The sequence below is a fragment of the Pempheris klunzingeri genome, chromosome 22, assembly GCF_042242105.1.
Source record: "Pempheris klunzingeri isolate RE-2024b chromosome 22, fPemKlu1.hap1, whole genome shotgun sequence".
NCBI lineage: Eukaryota > Metazoa > Chordata > Actinopteri > Acropomatiformes > Pempheridae > Pempheris > Pempheris klunzingeri.
In genome coordinates, this window is record NC_092033.1 from 525,279 (window position 1) to 545,956 (window position 20,678).

The following is a 20,678-nucleotide window of genomic DNA, read 5'->3' on the forward strand; positions in this document are numbered from 1 at the left end:
TACTTTGGTTGTGTGTTTGTACCTGAAGCTAACGGAATAAAGTCACATTTGTTTTGATGTGGATGAACAAAGAGAAGAAACTTAAACTCTTCAGTCTGCACGTCTCACCTCAGGTGTGTTTAACAGGTGACCCCCCCCCCCAGTAAAAATGGAAATGCAGCAAACTCTCAACACCTCCTTCACTTCGGAGCGGTTGCTAGGCAACACCAACCCTGGCTGGATAACATTAGCATCTGACATGATGAGAGAGGAAACAAACTGTGGATGCTTCCTGCCTTTAAATGGTAACTCAGGTGTTTTAATGGATCCAGTAGATCACAGTAGGTCCACTAAAAGAGCTTGTTTGATCCACTGACAGGCTCAGAGTGTTATTCTAAGTGTGTGACAGCATCATGGAAAGGATCCCTACAGAGAGAGACCTGGAAGATCCTTTTGGTTTAACCACAAACAGCACACACACCAGACTACATTCACTAAAACAGGGATTTTAGAGAACAGGACTCAGGAGCTGCTGCTCTGCTGCTGCCTCCATCAGTCAGTGTGTCTGTGTTACTGTATGTTACACAGATGTTGTGTTGATCTGAACTCACACCAAAGTCACACAATAACACAAACACACTGACTGATGGAGGCAGCAGCAGACCAGCGGCTCCTGTGTTCTGTGAGGTAAAATCAGTGTTTTTGTGAATGTAGTCTGGTGTGTGTGCAGAGAGCGATATTCATTTGTCATTTTAGCTCACAGAACACAGGAGCTGCTGATCTGCTGCTACATCAGTTCCTTAAAATAAGCCTAAAGATGAGGATTAACTTTAGTGCTTCTTGGTGTTTTCTAACCACTAATAATCTATTTGTATGGGTGCTATAGGTGGGACACAGAATAGATACATTATGATGAGTATTCAGTGACTTTGCAGTAAGAGTGTGTGACCTGGTTTCTCCCGGCTGCTGCCTGCAGAGTTCATTAATAAAATATGGAGAGAAGCAGCAGCGGAGGAGGAGGATGCTGATCAGAGGGAGGGCGAGGGAGGTTTAACTTCACTAGAGAGAGGGAGAGAGAGCTTAAATCAGTGATGGAAGGACGAAGAGGACGGATTAATTACTGATGTGTCTCACAGAGGGGAGTGAAGGGCCATCACTGCCACCACAGCTGGAGACAAACTGTCCATTCACACCTTCAGAACCCTTCAACTGGACCAGAACTTTGTCCAAACATTATAGAAGCATCATGGAAAGGATCCCTACAGAGAGAGACCTGGAAGATCCTTTTGGTTTAACCACAAACAGCACACACACCAGACTACATTCACTAAAACAGGGATTTTAGAGAACAGGACACAGGAGCTGCTGCTCTGCTGCTGCCTCCATCAGTCAGTGTGTTTGTGTTACTGTGTGTTATTTGTATCTGAATTAACCCTTTAAAACACTGAAGTCTCACAATAACACAGACACACTGACTGATGGAGGCAGCAGCAGAGCAGCAGCTCCTGTGTCCTGTTCTCTAAAATCCCTGTTTTAGTGAATGTAGTCTGGTGTGTGTGCAGAGACACAAGTAATTGAGACATTGTGGATTATTTATTTTAACTTTGAGTTCACTTTCGTTTTATATGCTCACATACTGTCACTGAAGTAGGAAGTATTCTTACATAGTACTTTTACTTGTATTTACCTTTAAAAACTACATTTCGGCGCCATCTTGTGTGCGGCTTCAGTCGTGCATCTCTTTTCAGGACGAGCACGAATCTGCTGATATAAACGGTGTAAATGTGCGCAGGTGAGGATTATTACTGATATTTTTATTTTATTTTAGTAGCTCATGGATGATAAGATACTTTGGTGTTTTCCGTCTTTATTCGGCGCCTCGGAGTTAATTCTTAAACTCTGGTTTTGTGGAATCAGCGGAAGTGAACTCAGTTTCAGGTAAAAGCGGTTCACGCGTTTCACAACCGGCTCAGTTTGACTGAGACAGACAGTCTGTGGTTCCAGGTGAGGTTCCAGGTGAGACACGGGCCGCCGGACAGGAGACTGAAGGTCAGTGATTCTTCTGTCTGAACATTTTAACAACGAAGCTAACGGCTAGCCCCCTATGCTAATATCCGGGTCAGTTAGCGTCAGCTCCGCAACAGCAGGTTAAAGGTGACTGAGGAGCTTCTACACCAAAGCTGGACTGGTTAACTTTTAGTCAACGCTTAGCTAGTAACTAGTGGCCAGCTGTGCTCGTTGTGTTAGCTTTAGAGCCAGTCAAGTCTGCTAACACACAGCTGCTCATTAACCAGGTTAGCTAACCCGGACCCAGCGGTGCTGTTCGGCTAGCCCAGTGAAGCAGCGACTTACTGCTTTCTGTGCGAATAAACATCGTTTCTAGTGTGATTATGAGGATGTAAACGAACCGGAGAGTAAATGATCCTCTCGGCTACAGTTCAGGAGGAGTCACCTCGATGTCAGGAGGGTTTGAATCAACTATAAGGCGACTTATTCCCGTCAAGTGCTGCTGATTTTCAGTCAAATCGATACAAGCGCTGTAAAATCCAAGATGGCGGACACTCATTCCTCCTGCTCGGTGCTGCCGCCGGTGGCGGGAAGAAGTACTGCAGTACTGATGAGGTACAGGAAGTACTGCAGTACTGATGAGGTACAGGAAGTACTGCAGTACTGATGAGGTACAAGAAGTACTGATGAGGTACAGGAAGTACTGCAGTACTGATGAGGTACAGGAAGTACTGATGAGGTACAGGAAGTACTGCAGTACTGATGAGGTACAGGAAGTACTGATGAGGTACAGGAAGTACTGCAGTACTGATGAGGTACAGGAAGTACTGATGAGGTACAGGAAGTACTGCAGTACTGATGAGGTACAAGAAGTACTGCAGTACTGATGAGGTACAGGAAGTACTGCAGTACTGATGAGGTACAGGAAGTACTGCAGTACTGATGAGGTACAGGAAGTACTGATGAGGTACAGGAAGTACTGCAGTACTGATGAGGTACAGGAAGTACTGATGAGGTACAGGAAGTACTGCAGTACTGATGAGGTACAGGATGTACTGCAGTACTGATGAGGTACAAGAAGTACTGCAGTACTGATGAGGTACAGGAAGTACTGCAGTACTGATGAGGTACAGGAAGTACTGCAGTACTCTGTAGTATAAGTACTCTGTGGTATAAATACTCTGTGGTATAAGTACTCTGTGGTATAAGTACTCTGTGGTATAAGTACCTTGTGACTAGTACTTCCTCCTCCCTGTGTTGCTGCTGCAGGCCGTCGGACTGAAGGATGCTGGGGCTCAGGTGCATTGTGGGTAGGCTGCTGACAGGAGGAAGACTCCTGAGGAGCCTCCCTCTGGTCCACAGGTCGTCCGTCTCGTCTTCCTCGCCGACCTCAGACGCTCGGCGGCTCGGACCGGTCCCGCGTCCTCGCCGCGGTCTTCCCCAGCGGACCCCGAGGCGCTTCCTGTCGGGGGGGCCGGACCCGCCCGGCTCCGCGGCGCCGGCGAAGCTGAAGCTGAGGACTCGGCTGGCGGCGACGCTGCTGGTGGGCGGCGGGCTGCTGGGCGCCTGGTGGTGGGTGCACTCGGAGAAGCAGGAGCAGCTGCGGCGGCGGCGGGTGGAGCAGCTGCGGCAGGTGGCCGTGGGCCGGGGCACCTTCAGCCTGCTGGACCACCGGGGCCGGCGCCGCACCAAGGAGGACTTCCTGGGCCGCTGGGTGCTGCTGTACTTCGGCTTCACGCACTGCCCCGACATCTGTCCCGACGAGCTGGACAAGCTGAGCGCCGTGGTGGCGGCGCTGGACCAGGACGCCTCGCTGCCGCAGATCCAGCCCGTCTTCATCACCGTGGACCCGGAGAGGGACGACGTGCCGGCGCTGGCCCGCTACGTCGAGGACTTCCACCCCCGTCTGATCGGCCTGACGGGAACGCCGGAGGAGGTGAAGCACGCGGGGCGGGACTACAGGGTGTACGCCAACGCCGGGCCCAAGGACGAGGACGGGGACTACATCGTGGACCACACCATCCTGATCTACCTGATCAGCCCGGACGGACTCTTCCTGGATTACTACAACCGGATGAAGAACCAGGACCAGATCGCAGAGAGCATCAGGAACCACGTCAAGACCTACGTCAGACTGTGAAGGAGCCAGAGTCCAGGAGGACACAGAGACCCTGTAGGGGGCAGAACCCCCAGACTGTCTGCCTTCTCACACCACATAGACCTGGACTGGACAGTTAACCCGGGTTAACCTGGGTCCTGGACTGGACAGTTAACCCGGGTTAACCTGGGTCCTGGACTGGAGGCTCCACGCTGATGTTCTACCTGGTTAAACGTCCATTAGAGGCTTTGATGTTCTAGAAGAACATGTGATGTTGGTCTGGACCCTCATGGTTAACCTGCCTGGAGCGAACTACAGGGGCCGTCAGCTCCTCTGTAGCAGCCACTGACTGTCAGGACTCATGAAACCTTATCTATCAGGTTGGAGTGAAATAAAACTGTTGTGTTTATCAGCTCGTGTTCGGTCTCATTGTTCTAACGAGGCGGCGGCGGCGCTCCGTTACCCATCATGCAACACCTGAGGAAACTACAGATGTGGCTGCTTGAGACGAAGGAAGTTGAGTGAAAAACACTGAACGTCCTCCATCAGGTGTGTTTGAGTTATTCAGACCTTCTCCTCACCTGACACCCTCATGTCCACCTCAACCAAACTCTTTGTGCTTTTCTGTTCTCTCACATGTAGTTTTAATGTTTCCTGTCTAGTTTCTGTGTTAATTATTAAATTAAAGCTGCACATGGGTGAGAACAAACACTCTGTTCTTAACATCTTTACATTTATTTGTTCTAAAAACAGGAGACGTCAGCAGCAGCGTCCGCTCGTTAAATGCTGACGTGTGTTTAAAACCTGAAAATCAACCAGCAGCAAAATAAATTCAACACTGAGCGTTTTAATTCCAAAGTCATCGTCATAATCTACATGAAGTTCACGGGGAGACGGATCATGATTCACTCGTCGGCTGAAAGAGTTCAGACTAAACCTCTGATGGTGGAGCTCACGTCGTTTCGGTCGAAGCCGGCAGGGTTTTGAATCTGTCCGTCGCTCTGTGAGTGCTGAGCAGCGTCAGTCCCATCGAGTCCACGCTGTCCTCCAGACCGTCGGCGCTGTCGATGTCCACCGTGTAGTCGTTGGCCTGAGACACAAAACACACCCTGTTTCTAAACCTGGACCAGACCGTTACTCTGACAGCATGAGGGAAAGGATCCCTGCAGAGAGAGACCTGGAAGATCCTTTTGGTTTAACCACAAACAGCACACACACCAGACTACATTCACTAAAACAGGGATTTTAGAGAACAGGACACAGGAGCTGCTGCTCTGCTGCTGCCTCCATCAGTCAGTGTGTTTGTGTTGTTGTGAGACTTTGGTGTTTTAAAGGATCAGTTCAGCTCCAACACAATATCTGTGTATCACACAGTAACACAGACACACTGACTGATGGAGGCAGCAGCAGAGCAGCAGCTCCTGTGTCCTGTTCTCTAAAATCCCTGTTTTAGTGAATGTAGTCTGGTGTGTGTGCTGTTTGTGGTTAAACCAAAAGGATCTTCCAGGTCTCTCTCTGTAGGGATCCTTTCCATGATGCTGTCACACACTTAGAATAACACTCTGAGCCTGTCAGTGGATCAAACAAGCTCTTTTAGTGGACCTACTGTGATCTCCTGGACCAGTTCCAACACTTTTAGTACCCTCCAGTCATTCAGACAGGACATGGACAGAGAGGACTCAGGGTTAGAAACACTTGGTGTGTTCTGACTTTAACACATTTAAATTTGACTGTTAGAGCAACACAATGGTCCATGAGGTGCTTTTTCTTGTTTAATTCATGGTGAGACAGCTTTTATGTAAAACAAGCCAACATCAATAAGAAGCTATAATTTAGGTTTTTTTGAATGGAGTCTGGTGCTGTTCTCTGTATTTACCAGCTGCAGTGAGGCCAGCAGGTATTTGCAGGCCTCGAAGTTATCCAGACCGGCCACGATGGAGGAGAAAGACCTGCGCTGACCAACGGCGCTCAGCGCTCCGACGATCCTGTCGCCGTAATCGTGGATGTCGAACACGGCACGCTGCTCCTGGAAACAGGAAGTGACACGAACACAAGCGTCAGCACGTGAACAGGAAGCTCAGGACTGATGATGGTCCAGTGTTTTACCTGCAGCAGCAGCTCAGGTCTGATCTGGTCCTCCCAGTCCCTGACCCTCTGAGACAGGGCCGTCTCCTGAGTGTAGCCTCGGCTGTTCACCACCAGCTGATCCTGAACACACACACACACACACTTTCAATTAGCTGTTATATCGTGCTCTTCAAAACAAACCAGACTACATTCACAACAAACAGGGATTTTAAGATCACAGAACACAGGAGGTAATGATCTACTTCTGCCCCGTTAGTTAGTTAGTTTGTGTTACTGTGTGACTTTAGTGTGTTACGATGTTGGTAGAGATCCAAACCAACCCTTTAAACCACCAAACCACCACAGAAATTAGAGCAGCAGCTCCTGTGTCCTGTTCTCTAAAATCCCTGTTTTAGTGAATGTAGTCTGGTGTGTGTGCTGTTTGTGGTTAAACCAAAAGGATCTTCCAGGTCTCTCTCTGTAGGGATCCTTTCCATGATGCTGTCATTTATTCACTGACACACAAATGGACGTACTGATCACTTACCACACGCAGCTTCACCAGATCTTCATAACTCAGCTCGTCTCTCTGAGCGTCTGCACACACAAAACATTTTCATTTCCCCTCAAGAGGCTTAAGTTCAGAAATAGAGTCGTCACAGCCATTGTTTTAATGTCTCTAATGTCTCGCGGCATCTTTTTTGGCAGAGTTGGGCTTCCGTACAGACTCATGTCTTCGTACGGCGTTGACCTTTGACCTCACGGCGTCTCTGTCAGACTTATTTCCTGTCTTTTCTCGTTATATTTTTAGGAAGTGTGGTTGCTGTGACGTTCTCGTTGACCAACACGTGTGCGTCTCCTCGTCCCTGACCTCAGACGAGTGATGTAATAACCGCTGCTGGACGGCAGGTGTGTTCTTACCTGGCGATATGAAGTCTGGTCCTCCGAGCAGCTCAGCCGGGACGTCGACAGGAAACGCTTCGTGTTCGTTGTCCGAGTTGTCGTCGTCTCCGCCTGTAAAAGATCGTTTCAGACTTTTAGGAATTTATGTTGAAAGCATCGGCAGCTCCAGAGACGCCTCCTGCTCCCCCACCTCCCCCACAGCCACTCCTTTCAGCTCATGATGTCTCCAGAGACGCCTCCTGCTCCCCCACCTCCCCCACAGCCACTCCTTTCAGCTCATGATGTCTCCAGAGACGCCTCCTGCTCCCCCACCTCCCCCACAGCCACTCCTTTCAGCTCATGATGTCTCCAGAGACGCCTCCTGCTCCCCCACCTCCCCCACAGCCACTCCTTTCAGCTCATGATGTCTCCAGAGACGCCTCCTGCTCCCCCACCTCCCCCACAGCCACTCCTTTCAGCTCATGATGTCTCCAGAGCGAAAGCAAAACCCTGTTTCCCTTTAAGCGGGGAACGCAAGAGTCTGTAAGAGGTAAAGAAAGGAGCTGAAACTAAAAGGAGCTGAAGTGAGAGTGCTGAAAGCTGAAGTGTCATTTACATTGTCAGCAGTGAAAGTAGTTGAAGTGTTTCCTCTCTAACCAGCAGCTAAACGCCGGTGAAGTGAAGCGCTAACGGTTAAGTAGTGAAAGAAGTTGAAGTGTCATGAAATGAAGCGTTGAAAGCAGTTCAGCGGCCACGCTGTCAGTAAACTGAAGCCAGAGGTCGTGTGAAGCGTCAGCAGTGAACGGAGCTGAAGTGGCTCCAGTGGAGGTGAGAGGGGCGTGTGCAGGTGTTTCACCCAACAGGTCGGCGCCTCTGAATCCGTCCACAGGCTCCTCCCCCTGCTGCTGTGGCCCCGCCTCCTCCGGCTGCAGGAGGGTCCTCCTGAGCTCCTCCTCCGAGACGACCACGCCCTGAGTGACATCACAGTACGCATCATCAACCACGCCCTGAGTGACATCACAGTACGCATCATGGAGAGGTGAAGTCATGCAGGAACTTATTCCAGAAGAAATGGAATAAGGTCCTATGGAGAACGCCAGAGGGGGCGGGACTTCACCTCTATACTGACCCCACCCTGAGTGACATCACAACACATCACACACACACACACACACACACACCTACCGCCTTCCTGTTGATCCTCTTCCGGGTCTTCAGTCGGTCTTTCATCGTGCTCAAATAAACGTAGTTCAGATCTGAAATTAAAGTCGGATTTCAGCGGAATGGTTTCAGACTAAAGTTCTCAGATGCTGGAGCTAGCGGTGTTAGCCTGCAGGGTGGTGGAGCTAGCGGTGTTAGCCTGCAGGGTGGTGGAGCTAGCGGTGTTAGCCTGCAGGGTGGTGGAGCTAGCGGTGTTAGCCTGCAGGGTGGCGGCGCTAGCACTGCTAGCCTCACTCAGCTAAGTTCCTTATTTCAGTCCACTGGTCTAAATTTAATCACCGTTGGTTTTCTGTTTATTTTCAGGTTAGCTTGCTGAACTTAGCTTTAGCATGCTGCTAACGTGGCCCCCCCTTTGGAGAGTTTGTGGGCGGGGCCAGTTCAGGCCTGTGGGAGCTGACCAATCAGAGCAGACTGGGGTCTTAAAGAGACAGGAGCTAAAAAGAAGCTGAACAGAGCAGGATGTAACGTACCGGCATGTAAACTAACACGTCTCCTTTCTGACTGATAACCAGACGAGGACCTCACTAAATGCTGAACTGTTCCTTTAAGAGACAGCAGGTGATCGGACAGGTTACCTGTAAACTTGGGTCCATTTTTTAACTTGTGCTCCGGAGGATCGACTGCAACAAAAACAAACGGTTTCAGTTCATTGACAGTAAAAACCAGCGTGGTGTCACAGTCAGCTGATCAGACGGAGCCTTTAAACTGTTCCAGGATCTGAAGTGGGAACATTTGAGCTTTTCCTGAGTTTGGATCATATAAAGTGAATATTTTTGGGTTTCTGATGATCTGAGGGACAAACTGAGCCGATGATGAGCTCTCTGTGAGAGGTCGTCTAGTGGAACAGTGATTCACACTAATGTAAAAGCTTCTCACAGGTTCCTCTGAACCAGCTCCTGAAGTCCTGGAGCGAAGCGCCGTGTTTCCGTTTCCTCTTCCCGCCGTCGTCCAGGCCGTCGGGGACCTTGTAGCATTTTCCTACGAAGGAAACACGACACGGTGAGCGAAGGCAGCGACTCCACGTCTGATGAACACCTGAGCGACGGCGGCTCACCCGCTCTGAAGGGTTTATCCCCCCCGAGGACGGCGTACGGGTCGTGGAGCGTCCAGACATTCACCTGAAACAACCAGAGAGCCGGTTCATCATCCTCAGGTGAGACAAACCTCATCACGTAACATTTCACTGGATATTTCTGAACGTACGGCCGGCGGCGCCTCGTCCGTCCTCCTCAGTTTGTCGTCTTCGACCTGCCGACGCTCTCGGATCATCCTGCCCTCACTCAGAGCCTGACACACACGTCGGAGACAAACACTCAGATTTAAAGGGTCACTCCACTGTTTCTACCCATGATCCTCTCTGTCCACATCCTGGTGCGGGAATGGCTGGTAGGTAGTAAAAGTGTTGGAACTGGTCCAGTAGATGTGGGACACTGAAACCTTCCAGGACACCTGGAATTAAGTGTCTGATTTCCAAAGAAGAAAAACATAAATCTACACAGATCACATCATTCTTACCGTTCTATCGCTCTCTGCACACACACCAGACTACATTCAATAAAACAGGGATTTTAGAGCTGCTGCCTCCATCAGTCAGTGTGTTTGTGTTACTGTGAAACTTTGGTGTTTTAAAGGATCAGTTTGGATCCAACCCAACATCTGTCTGACTCACAGTAACACACACACACACTGACTGATGGAGGCAGCAGCAGCAGAGCAGCAGCTCCTGTGTCCTGTTCTCTAAAATCCCTGTTTTAGTGAATGTAGTCTGGTGTGTGTGCTGTTTGTGGTTAAACCAAAAGGATCTTCCAGGTCTCTCTCTGTAGGGATCCTTTCCATGATGCTGTCACACACTTAGAATAACACTCTGAGGTGATCTACTGGACCAGTTCCAACACTTTTACTACCTACCAGTCACTCAGACTCCAGGATGTGGACAGAGAGGATCATGGGGAGAAACAGGGGAGTTCTCCTTTAATAAAACCAAACAGTCAGAGAGGGAAAAGTCTGTTTGAGACCTGCTGTCGCTCCACGTGCTCCTCTGGGTCCTGCTCCACCTCCTGCTCCACCTCCATGTTGTCGTCTATTGGCAGGAACTCGTCTGCAGCATCACCTCCGTTATCTTCAGCCTCAGCCGGAGCATCTGGAGGAAAACAGAGAGACTGAGATCCACATCAACTGTTCATCTGGAGGAGAGGGAGTGAATTAACTCACTCTGTCTGAGCATCACAGCCTCGTTTATGTCTTTTTAATCTATGATCAGAACCGACGTCCTTTCAGAATAAAAGTTTAAATGTTGCGAGCAGTAACATCGAGTTGTAATATTCCAGCTCTGATTTGTTTGTAAAACGACGGCTTCATTTCTCTGATATTAAAACTTTTCCTCCTCTGGAAACAGATTTTTCTTGAAATCTTAGTTTTATTTTGGAAAATCTTTCATCATTCTGATGAAATCACGTTTTCTCTGAATATTTAGACTTTTTTCTCAAAGTATCAGATTCCCTGTCACGTGTCGCTGCTTCATTTAATTTGTGCTGATAGTTTACAGAATCTTTGACCGAACCGAAGGAACCAAGTCATTAAAAGCTGCTTTTTAAAACATTAAACATTAAACTGACACTTTAAACATGTAAAACTTTCCTTCTGTTCTTTAGAGCCAAACGGTTCAAAGTTTCTGAGTTTTTGGTGGAGTTTTATGGCGTATGAAGCGGCGGGGGTGACGTGTGCGGCGCTGCAGACGGACCTGTGGGCGGCGCTGCAGACGGACCTGTGGGCGGCGCTGCAGACGGACCTGTGGGCGGCGCTGCAGACGGACCTGTGGGCGGCGCTGCAGACGGACCTGTGGGCGGCGGTTGGTGCAGACAGTCTGAAGGGAACTCGTCCAGCCTGCAGGTCGACCCGAACGTGAGGACGATCATGTCCTCGTCTCCTGGGACGAAAACGTTGATCCTGAAGTCCTTCTGACTGCACACGACCTCCCCTTTAAGACTGACACACAGACGGGATGCACCCGCCCTCATTAAAGGGAAGTTCTGGTGTTTTTAACCACGGCGTGGTACCGACCAATCAGAGGACACCATGTGTGCGTGAGCTCAAACTGACCTGATCAGAGGGAACTTCTGCTTCTCGTGGGCTTCAGGAGGAATCAGAGACTCAGGAGGAAGAGGAGCGACGCTCACAGACTGAACACCAGACGGAGATCACACACCTTCATCATCATCATCATCATCATCATCATCATCATAAACTACAGGACAGCTGTTACGGCCCGTCCACATCTGTCTCATATAATCATCGCTGTAGTTATTGTACAGTTAGCATTATAGTTACTGTATAGCTAGCGCTAAAGCTAGCATAGCGTTCTAATAACTGTACAGTTACATATAGTTAGCGTTACAGTTAGCGTTACAGTTAGCGTTACAGTTAGCGTTACAGTTAGCGTTACAGTTAGCATTACAGGTAAACTATAAACTGACTGTGGTGCTGTCGGCCGTCTGTGAGTGCTCGGAGACGTCGAGGTCCAGAGGAGTGAACTGATGGAGACAAAACAACCTGTTAGTGACTGCCTACGTTACCCAGAATGCCCTGTGACAGGAGCACAGGACACCGTGTGAAGGAAACATGCAGGAGTTCACTTCCTGTTTCTTACCAGCTCGCCATCATCACCGTCAGCGTCGCAGCCGCTCGCCGCTCCGTCTGCGTCGCCCTGCTCAGCCGCCGCCTGTTTGTTCCGTCTGTCAGGAGCAGAGAGGAGGAAACCTGAGTCCTGATCAAACACACACTGTGATCCAGACCAGGAGGAGCGGCTCACCTCTTGTTCCTGTCGTTGATGTACTCCAGAGTCTGGTAGACCAGACTGTGCAGGAGCTCCACCTGAAACACACACAGCAGCTTTCAATCAGGTTCTCTGTTCACACTGTAACCCTTCTGTGTCCTACAGCAGAGCCAGTATCTTAACCCCGGGTCCTGCTCCTACTCATCCTGGTCTCTAAAGGACTGGTAGGTACACACCAGACTGCACTGACAAAAACAGGCATTTTGACACACAGCTGCTGCCTCCATCCGTCAGGGTGGTGTAAAACAGCGGATCTGTCCTTTAAGGCACCTTCTTGCTGTAGATGCAGGCTGAGCCCTGGATCAGCAGCGCTGCTTCTGCAAAGTTCAGTCTGGTTTTCCCTCCATCAAACGTGATGCACATCTCATCCAGCTGCAAACACAGAAGAAGAACTCTGATTACTCCACTGATGCGTCAGGTTCTCCTGAACCTTCACCAGAACATCGGCGTCTCTTCACCTCCTCCAAATAGTCGTTCAACTCTGACGCCACGTCGATGTCCCAGTTCTTGGTGAGCTCTCTGATTGGCTGCAGCAGGTGAGCGAATCTGCTCTCAGTGGACTCCATGACGGCGGCGCTGTGAGCCGAGGGGGGGAGACTCCACCCTGGTCAAAGCAACGAAACATCAGTGCATGTTTGTTATTTCACCTAAAAGATGAGGACAAACTGATCCTGATAAAGTGATTTCATGTTAACTACTTTATAAACTAGTGGTCTGATCAGTGGCACTAGGGACCACTGGAATAATACAGTGAGTGAAGTACTTCACATTTGGACCTGAGCAGGTGAGTTTAGGACAGATGACGCTACAGGCTGAGAGCCAATATTAATCAATAAGTTATCAATAACATTGTGTTTGTATGTTAACCTGATGTTGACTGTTATTTCTACGAGCTAACCGCCAAACTCCATTCAAAAATCTGACACTTTTAGTAAACTACTGTCAGTAAACTTCATGTGAGACTCCTGCCAACTAGTTGACTTCTAACTTTTACCGATTTGTTTCCACTTTGTTCCGGTAACATCAACATTTAAATCTCCGGTTGTTTCTCTGACTTTGAGCAGCGATTAACGTTTAACAGCCACTTTTATGGTACAACAGCAGCGGAAGACTGAAGGAAACATTCAAAGCTGAACGCAGAAAATACAACAGAGCCTCATGCCGATTAGTTAAATGTGTTAACTAGTCTCCTGTCAGATGGGTAGTTAACCTTAAACCGACATCGAGCACACAACGGACTGAATTTATCACTAAATTCTGCTGAAGGTCTCCTCAATACAAACTCAGGCTCTGTGGGCTGGAACACGTTAACAGTTATATTTACCCACTGAGCTGCTGGTGGATAATATTTAACTAACATTTGAGTTATGGTGACGTGAAGATGCTTCAGGAGAGAAGATATTTAAAAAAAAACCTCACCGTGATGAAGAAGAGCAGCAGCTAACAGCTAACAGCTAAATGTTATGTAGCAGTTAGCTAACAGTCAAACAACCCGCGCAACTTTCTTCTTCGCTGGTTTCACGTCCCGCCTTCTTCTTCTTCTTCTACGTTCACCAGTGAGCGGCAGCCGGGCGCCCCCTGGTGTCCCGGAGGAGGCTTCCTGTAAACACCGGGGGGAGGAAGTACTCATAAAAATACCATTACAGAGTAGAAATACACGTGGACGGTACTGTTACTGTGGAAGACGCCATTTTCTGCTCCTTCCCACGCGTTTATCAGACACCTTTAGTGAGTCCACAGATCAATAACTAACAACAGACTAGTGTGAAATATTAGCAGATTATAAAGTCATTCACAAGCTGCTGCGATATTAATGACGTCATCCGGAAACGAGTCACTCTGCATTAGAAGCACGAAGTATATTTTTATATATTTAGAAATATGCAAACAAAATTACAAAATAAAGATCCTGTGCAGTGGCCTGGTCTTTTCATTTGTTCTTTTTTCTCTTCATGCCAGATTCCATTCAAAATTCTAGCAATTTAAGATCCTGTCATTAATCAGCTGGTGTACAATCCTGCTTAAACTAAAGTGCTATGTTGTTTTATCTAATACTGTCCAAAGTTTGATTCTGCAGACCATAAGATAAACATATATTATGTAGTAGCTCGGAGAGAGGAGATAATCAGAACATGTTCTAGGTAATATGAGCGTGTACTCCTCCCACACTGCACTCAGCAATGGAGAAAACTGCTATTCTCCACCAAACTCAATTCAAAATTCTATTAATTTAAGTTGAACTAGTGAGTCAGCTGGAGGACAGACGTGCCTACAGGAGAAATGTTCTTCTTCGTGTCCAGCTGCCTGCAGGTACAGGTGAGACCAGCAGAGACAGTCCGCGTCATTCATTAAACCACTGCACAGCCTGTTTATGTTCTGGGGGGGTCTGAAGCCCGGATGTGCCCCTGTTTGTACCCGGTAACCCTGCGCGCGCGTGTGTGTCAGTGAGTGTGTGTGTGTGTGTGTGTGTGTGTGTATCCACCTGTAATTTAAATATATGGAACAGCACCTGAGGGCACAGCCTGTGTGTGTGTGTGTGTGTGTGTGTGTCTCAGTGTGTGTGTGTGTGTGTGTGTGTGTGTGTGTTTTTATGTGTGTCTCAGTGTGTGTGTCTGTGTGTGTCTCAGTGTGTGTGTGTGTCTCAGTGTGTGTGTGTCTCAGTGTGTGTGTGTGTCTCAGTGTGTGTGTCTGTGTGTGTCTCAGTGTGTGTGTGTGTGTGTCTCAGTGTGTGTGTGTGTGTGTCTCAGTGTGTGTGTGTGTGTGTGTCTCAGTGTGTGTGTGTGTCTCAGTGTGTGTGTGTGTGTCTCAGTGTGTCTCAGTGTGTGTGTCTCAGTGTGTGTGTGTGTGTGTGTGTGTGTGTCTCAGTGTGTGTGTGTGTGTGTGTGTGTCTCAGTGTGTGTGTGTGTGTGTGTGTGTGTGTGTGTGTCGGACCACCTTAAATCGCTCCTCGCGGCACCACGTGACCGTGTTCCTGGAAAGTTCCTGGAAACGCAGCTTTTGTGTTGATGCTGATGTCGGTTGTCGGTTATCAGGCGGCCCGGGGACGCGCTCTGCCCGCAGCACGGTGACGGGCGGACGGACACCATGCTCGGGACGTTCTTCTCTGTCTCCGGGACGCGGGAATAAATCGGTGTTTTGTCGTTTTAACCGTCACGGTGACACATTAACGTTTGGCCGCAGAGGCTCGTTTCTTCGACGGCACCGACCCGCCATTAGGACACGGACCCGGACTGAGGCACCGAGACCCGGACTGAGGCACCGAGACCCGGACTGAGGACGCAGACCTCCGTGGGCTCCGGTTCCGCGGGTCTGGACCGGACTGTCACCGCGGACATGTCGGGCTGCTGCAGCCGGAGGGCGGACTGCTGTCGCCGGTTCTGATCCGGGCTAGCTAGCGGCTAGCTCCGACGGGGACCCTCTCAGGTACGGCGGCGGTCTGTGTGCTCCCCCCACGCTCAGCCTCACCTGGGGGGCTCTTCCTCATGTGACGGACAGGTGAGGCGGGCCGAGACACCTGTGCTGCTCCTCGGGTTGTCCCACAGCGGCACACTGTGCCAAACTCCATTAATAATTTTAGCAATTTAACGTTTAACCTGCGGTCTGAACCTGCTGGAAAATAAAGTGTCAACATTTTGTTTTTACAACAGCCGAGTTCTAGTTTCTGCAGATCAGAGGAAACTCACCTGGAGTCTGGACTTAGAAAGAGATGATTCATAAAACATGATTATCAGGATACCAACTGAGACTCTGTTTGGCCTCGACTGTCCTCTAACGTGTAAACAGCCAACAAATAAGAGTCAGTGTTTTCTGTTCTTCACCCTCTGCTCTATAGCAACACTATCTATCTATCTATAGATATATATATATAGATAGATAGATATAATATAATACAGATATACAGAAAGATGTTATTTACTTATTTACGGTGTGAAACACAATAAAGCACTTATACAGTTGGCTGGACTTCAATTAGTCTCTTTCCCACCAAATCCCATCCAAAAGTCTGGTCATTTAACATCTGCCTGATGTGTAAATATATCAGAACATTAATTTACAGTCTTCTCTCAAATTCAGCCCACAAAGAAGAAGTGTTTCAGACGCACTGATCAGGTCTCCAGCTGTAAAATGGAGAAACATCCCAGCTGCGCCAAACTCTGTTCAAAGTTCTTGTAATTTAAGGTCAAATACATTCAGACACTTTATTTTTCTGAATTCCACCTTCAAATGCAGATAATTGCTAAATACATCAAATGGTTTATTACAGTCAGTATTAAGTTTCTGTGCTGTGGCCTGATATTCAATAAGTGTGTTTGTCTGCTATAGAACAGATGAAACTGCTTCCTTACACCAAATTCTATTCAAAATTCTAGCAATTTAAGGTTCCCCTCGCTTATCAGCTGACACGTTTTTGTTTAGTTCTGGACACAATGAGATGAATATATGTTCTGTGACAACAACAGACAGTCCAGACTGTCAGCTCCTCTCTAGTTTTTAACTCACATCCACTGTGAACAAATGAACTGTATTAAAACGTCTTGTGAACCTTTTTGTCCTGACAGCGTCGGCTTTCACTTGACTTTTATTGTTGAACGTTTTCTCAGTTAATTGTTTGGTCGCTAAAATGTAAGAAAACGGTTAAAAACAGATTTGAGGTTCAGAGAACAGCTGAGAGTCAGAGGCTGTTTGATGAATCAGTGAAGAGAGAAGTTCCCAGTGTGATGCAGAACGTAGCAGAAGAAGGGCCGAGGTGGTCGTCTGGAGGAGTTCCTGCTGAGAGCAGAGCCGTGGGGTTACATGAGGTGAATGGGTTAGTCACAGTGTTGAAGCTGTTCACGCTGTTTTCATGGATTTTATTTATTTCCAGGACTGCCCCCCCCCCCCCCCCCCAGACCTCGTCACATGTCTGAGCTGAGGGCCTAAGACTAGGCCAAAGCTTGGATCTGTCCAATGACCTGCCAGTCCTCCGAGTCCACACAAACCATAGAGAGCAACAGACGAGCCGACAACAACTCCAGGACTGTGGAATCAGACGAGAGGCGCATCGCCTCAGCCATGAAGGACCTGAGGAACACCGGTGAGTGTGTGTGTGTGTGTGTGTGTGTGTGTGTGTGTGTGTGAGTTAGACAGAGGCTAAAACAGAATATAAGATAGAAGAAGAAGAATGTGCCTGATACCCATAACAGCCGTTCTATCGCTCTCTGCACACACACCAGACTACATTCACTAAAACAGGGATTTTAGAGAACAGGACACAGGAGCTGCTGCCTCCATCAGTCAGTGTGGTGGTGTTACTGTGTGACTTTGATGTTTTAAAGGGTTAATTTAGATCCAACAGAATAATTGTGTAACTCACAGTAACACAAACACACTGACTGATGGAGGCAGCAGCTCCTGAGTCCTGTTCTCTAAAATCCCTGTTTTAGTGAATGTAGTCTGGTGTGTGTGCTGTTTGTGGTTAAACCAAAAGGATCTTACTGGATCTCTTACTGGATCTCTGTATGGATTCCAGCACTCATTCAGGGCACAGACAGGACCGGGGTTAAAACCACCGCAGTGACCCTTTAATCGGTCTTGCTATTTAAAGGTGCTAACTGCCCCTCTGTGTGCTCTCAGGTTGGTACTGGGGCAGTCTGACCGCTAACGAGGCCAAAGAGATCCTCCAGGACGCCTCGGAGGGCACCTTCCTGGTGCGGGACAGCTCTCAGCGGGACTACCTGTTCACCATCTCCGCCATGACGTCGGCGGGTCCCACCAACCTGCGGATCGAGTACAAACACGGCAAATTCAAGCTGGACTCGGTGGTCCTGGTGAAGCCGAAGCTGAAGCAGTTCGACAGCGTGGTGCACCTGGTGGAGCACTACGTCCGCCTGTCCAGGACCGGAGACAAGGCGGCCGCGTCCAACTCTACACCCGCGGCGGCGGCGGCGCCCAACGGCACCGTGCAGCTGCTGCTCACCAGGCCGGTGTACACCGCCACGCCGCCGCTGCAGCACCTCTGCCGCATCGCCATCAACCGCAGGACGCGGCGGGTTCAGGACCTGCCGCTGCCCAACAGACTGAAGGACTACCTGACGGACTACTCCTACCACGTGTAGGCCGCCTGGAGGAGCACGACGCCCGTCTGACCGCTGACCAATCCCATCATGCTTTGCTCCTACCAGGAAGGGGACACGCAATAATCAGACCGGATGCGTCCCGGCTGCAGGACCACAGTGTGGGCTTCAGACACGACCACGCCCCGCTGGTTAGTCAGCTAGCTGGTTAGCTAGTTAGCTGGTTAGCTGGTTAGCTGGTTAGCTAGTTAGCTAGTTAGCTGGTTAGCTGGCTGTTTAACTAGAGCTGAGGGGGGAAGAGAACAGCACTAATAATTATTCTGATAATTAATCAGCTCTAAATAAAACTGGTTTATTATTTTATCTTCACAGGACACAGAAGCAGTTTTTGACGTGACTCAAACAAACGTTATCTATTGATCGACTGATCGGCTGATCGACTGATCGGCTGATCGACTGATCGGCTGATCGGCTGATAGCCTTGAATCTTTAAACAGCTTTAATGAAACGTTGTTTAGCAGCTCTCTGAGAGTGAAGGAACCTTCGGGGCAGAAATCAGCCGTAACATAAAGCCCTTTAGAACCCAACCTTTTCCATCTGGCGACGCAGCACACGGAGGCCTCCGATTGGCCGACCGGCAGCCGTGACGGGTTCGGTCGGAGCAGGATGAGGTTTCCTGATCGATGAGCTGCGTAGAAAACAAACAGTGAACCGACGTCAGAGTCGCTTTAATAAGCCAGAGTTTGACCTCTCTCTTCTGCTAGACTTTGTCCCTGCTGGATGTAGTACTCTGCAGCTCTGAGCCAATCAGATCACAGCACAACACAGACCCAGTGTCACACCGGGCCGGGTGAACGGTTAAGACCATTATGGAAAGGATCCCTACAGAGAGAGACCTGGAAGATCCTTTTGGTTTAACCACAAACAGCACACACACCAGACTACATTCACTAAAACAGGGATTTTAGAGAACAGGACACAGGAGCTGCTGCTCTGCTGCTGCCTCCATCAGTCAGTGTGTTGGTGTTACTGAGTGACTCTGTTCTGTTTTAAAGGGTCAGTCTGTATCTGAACCACTGTGAACCAAAAACTACCAAAGTTACAGCAGCAGACCGGCAGCTCCTGTGTTCTGTTAAAATTACAGTTTTTTTAATGGAGTCTGGTGGCTTTGAAGTGAGCGATATAACGGCTGTTTGAGGTTAAAACTGACAGCATCATGGATCCAAACTGAGCCTTTAACACACCAAAGTCACCTTCCTGCAGTTCAGACCTAAAATATGTGAAGAGTTACTCAGGTTTAAAAGCACTGATGTTTTCTTTGAGATTCTTACACGAACCAAAAACGTTCTGTCGTTCAGGGGAAGTAGGGAACTCATTTTCAGATTATTCCAGCACAACCATCACGTAGATACATTTATTCATTTCACGTTAAAACACCTACAGAAACCAGACATGAGGACTCATCTGAACATTCAGTTTTCTTTTTTTTCTGCTTTCTTCTATGGAGACCATGTAACCAAACTCCATTTAAAAATCTCACGTTTTTAGTTTTCCATGTTAATAATCTTAAACCTGCTGGAGGTTAAAATATGAGTCTGTTTTAAAGTGTTTCAAGTGTTAAAGTGTTAAATTCGGCTGATATTTGACCAATCATGTCGCACTTTATTTCAGAATAACTTACATTTTGGCTCCGGCTGTTTTTATGTGCAACTACAGTTCTGAGGATTTCCTGTTAATCCAGAGTGTTGATCCAGAGTGTTTTCTAAATCTGCACAAACATGGCAGCCAGACACGAGGACTCACCTGCTCACAAATACGTTCTCTAAACTTCATCTTTAAACATTTGAATGTTGTCCTCCTCCTGTGTTGAGACCATAGCACCAAACTCCATTTAAAAATCTTACATTTTTAGGATTCCATTCGTGAAACCTTTAATGTGGCTCCAGCTCCTCTTGTTCCGACTCCTTTATCCTCGATCCGATCAAACATGGCCGCCAGACGTAGTGACTCCCGGTCTAAGAGTCAAACTAAACTCGAAGCCGCTTCTGTTCATCTTCTTCTTCATCAGCTCCTCTCAGCAAACATTCAGGTTCCTGCTCCTCCTCCGTCAGGCTCCGTGTCGGATCCACACTGTGGTCGCAGCAGCTCTGATGTGTCCACTCAGAAGGCCAATGATGGGGGGGGGGGGGGATAAATAAAGGAGTAAATCTGTCCTGGTGAACATGAGCAGGACCACGGCTGCAGATCTTTGGACATGTCGCAGCTCTCGCAGGCCGTCTGGTTTCTACATATTTATTGATGGTGTCGCACTGTGTTTTCTGGTACCTGTTTTTTTGTAAAGAAGCTGCACAGACGGAGTCCGTCGCTCTGCAGCTCTGCCTCTGTACCCACGAGACGAATAAAGGTTTTATATGGTGCTTCATCGTGGGGCTGCCGGCTTTTATTCCTAAACATCCCTTTATTCATCAGCAGGGTTTAAAGTTTGTCTTAGTGGAATGTGGATCTGCAGTATGTATTACTCTGTCCTGTGAGGTCCGAT

The 20,678-nt window shown here is 48.6% G+C and overlaps 3 protein-coding genes across 5 annotated transcripts; 2 read left to right on the forward strand and 1 right to left on the reverse strand.

Annotated features, from left to right (window-relative positions):
* Positions 1-1,703: 1,703 nt before the first annotated feature.
* sco2 (synthesis of cytochrome C oxidase 2) lies at positions 1,704-4,732 on the forward strand. 2 transcript variants are annotated; one of them, XM_070853843.1, is made up of 2 exons: positions 1,704-1,771; positions 3,256-4,732. In XM_070853843.1, the coding sequence occupies exon 2, from the start codon at positions 3,272-3,274 to the stop codon at positions 4,124-4,126; it is 855 nt and encodes a 284-aa protein (XP_070709944.1). In that variant the 5' UTR covers positions 1,704-1,771; positions 3,256-3,271; the 3' UTR covers positions 4,127-4,732. The 2 variants fall into 2 exon arrangements, with proteins under 2 accessions (XP_070709944.1, XP_070709943.1); XM_070853842.1 differs by lacking the exon at positions 1,704-1,771 and adding an exon at positions 1,944-2,028.
* A 63-nt stretch (positions 4,733-4,795) lies between these two features.
* Positions 4,796-15,192, reverse strand: ncaph2 (non-SMC condensin II complex, subunit H2). Of its 2 annotated transcripts, none has more exons than XM_070853720.1 (21): positions 15,021-15,192; positions 13,506-13,686; positions 12,545-12,690; positions 12,357-12,458; positions 12,063-12,124; positions 11,901-11,985; positions 11,728-11,784; positions 11,354-11,433; positions 11,067-11,239; positions 10,270-10,394; positions 9,458-9,541; positions 9,309-9,372; positions 9,131-9,232; positions 8,830-8,874; positions 8,219-8,289; positions 7,890-8,004; positions 7,073-7,165; positions 6,699-6,748; positions 6,191-6,292; positions 5,961-6,110; positions 4,796-5,174 (listed from the first exon to the last, which is right to left on the reverse strand). In XM_070853720.1, the coding sequence occupies exons 3-21, from the start codon at positions 12,650-12,652 to the stop codon at positions 5,037-5,039; spliced, it is 1,806 nt and encodes a 601-aa protein (XP_070709821.1). In that variant the 5' UTR covers positions 12,653-12,690; positions 13,506-13,686; positions 15,021-15,192; the 3' UTR covers positions 4,796-5,036. The 2 variants fall into 2 exon arrangements, with proteins under 2 accessions (XP_070709821.1, XP_070709820.1); XM_070853719.1 differs by having other exon boundaries at positions 10,995-11,239.
* A 1,790-nt stretch (positions 15,193-16,982) lies between these two features.
* On the forward strand, positions 16,983-18,951 carry socs2 (suppressor of cytokine signaling 2). Its single transcript, XM_070853967.1, has 2 exons — positions 16,983-17,160; positions 17,700-18,951. The coding sequence occupies exons 1-2, from the start codon at positions 17,034-17,036 to the stop codon at positions 18,179-18,181; spliced, it is 609 nt and encodes a 202-aa protein (XP_070710068.1). The 5' UTR covers positions 16,983-17,033; the 3' UTR covers positions 18,182-18,951.
* The last annotated feature ends 1,727 nt before the right edge of the window (positions 18,952-20,678 follow it).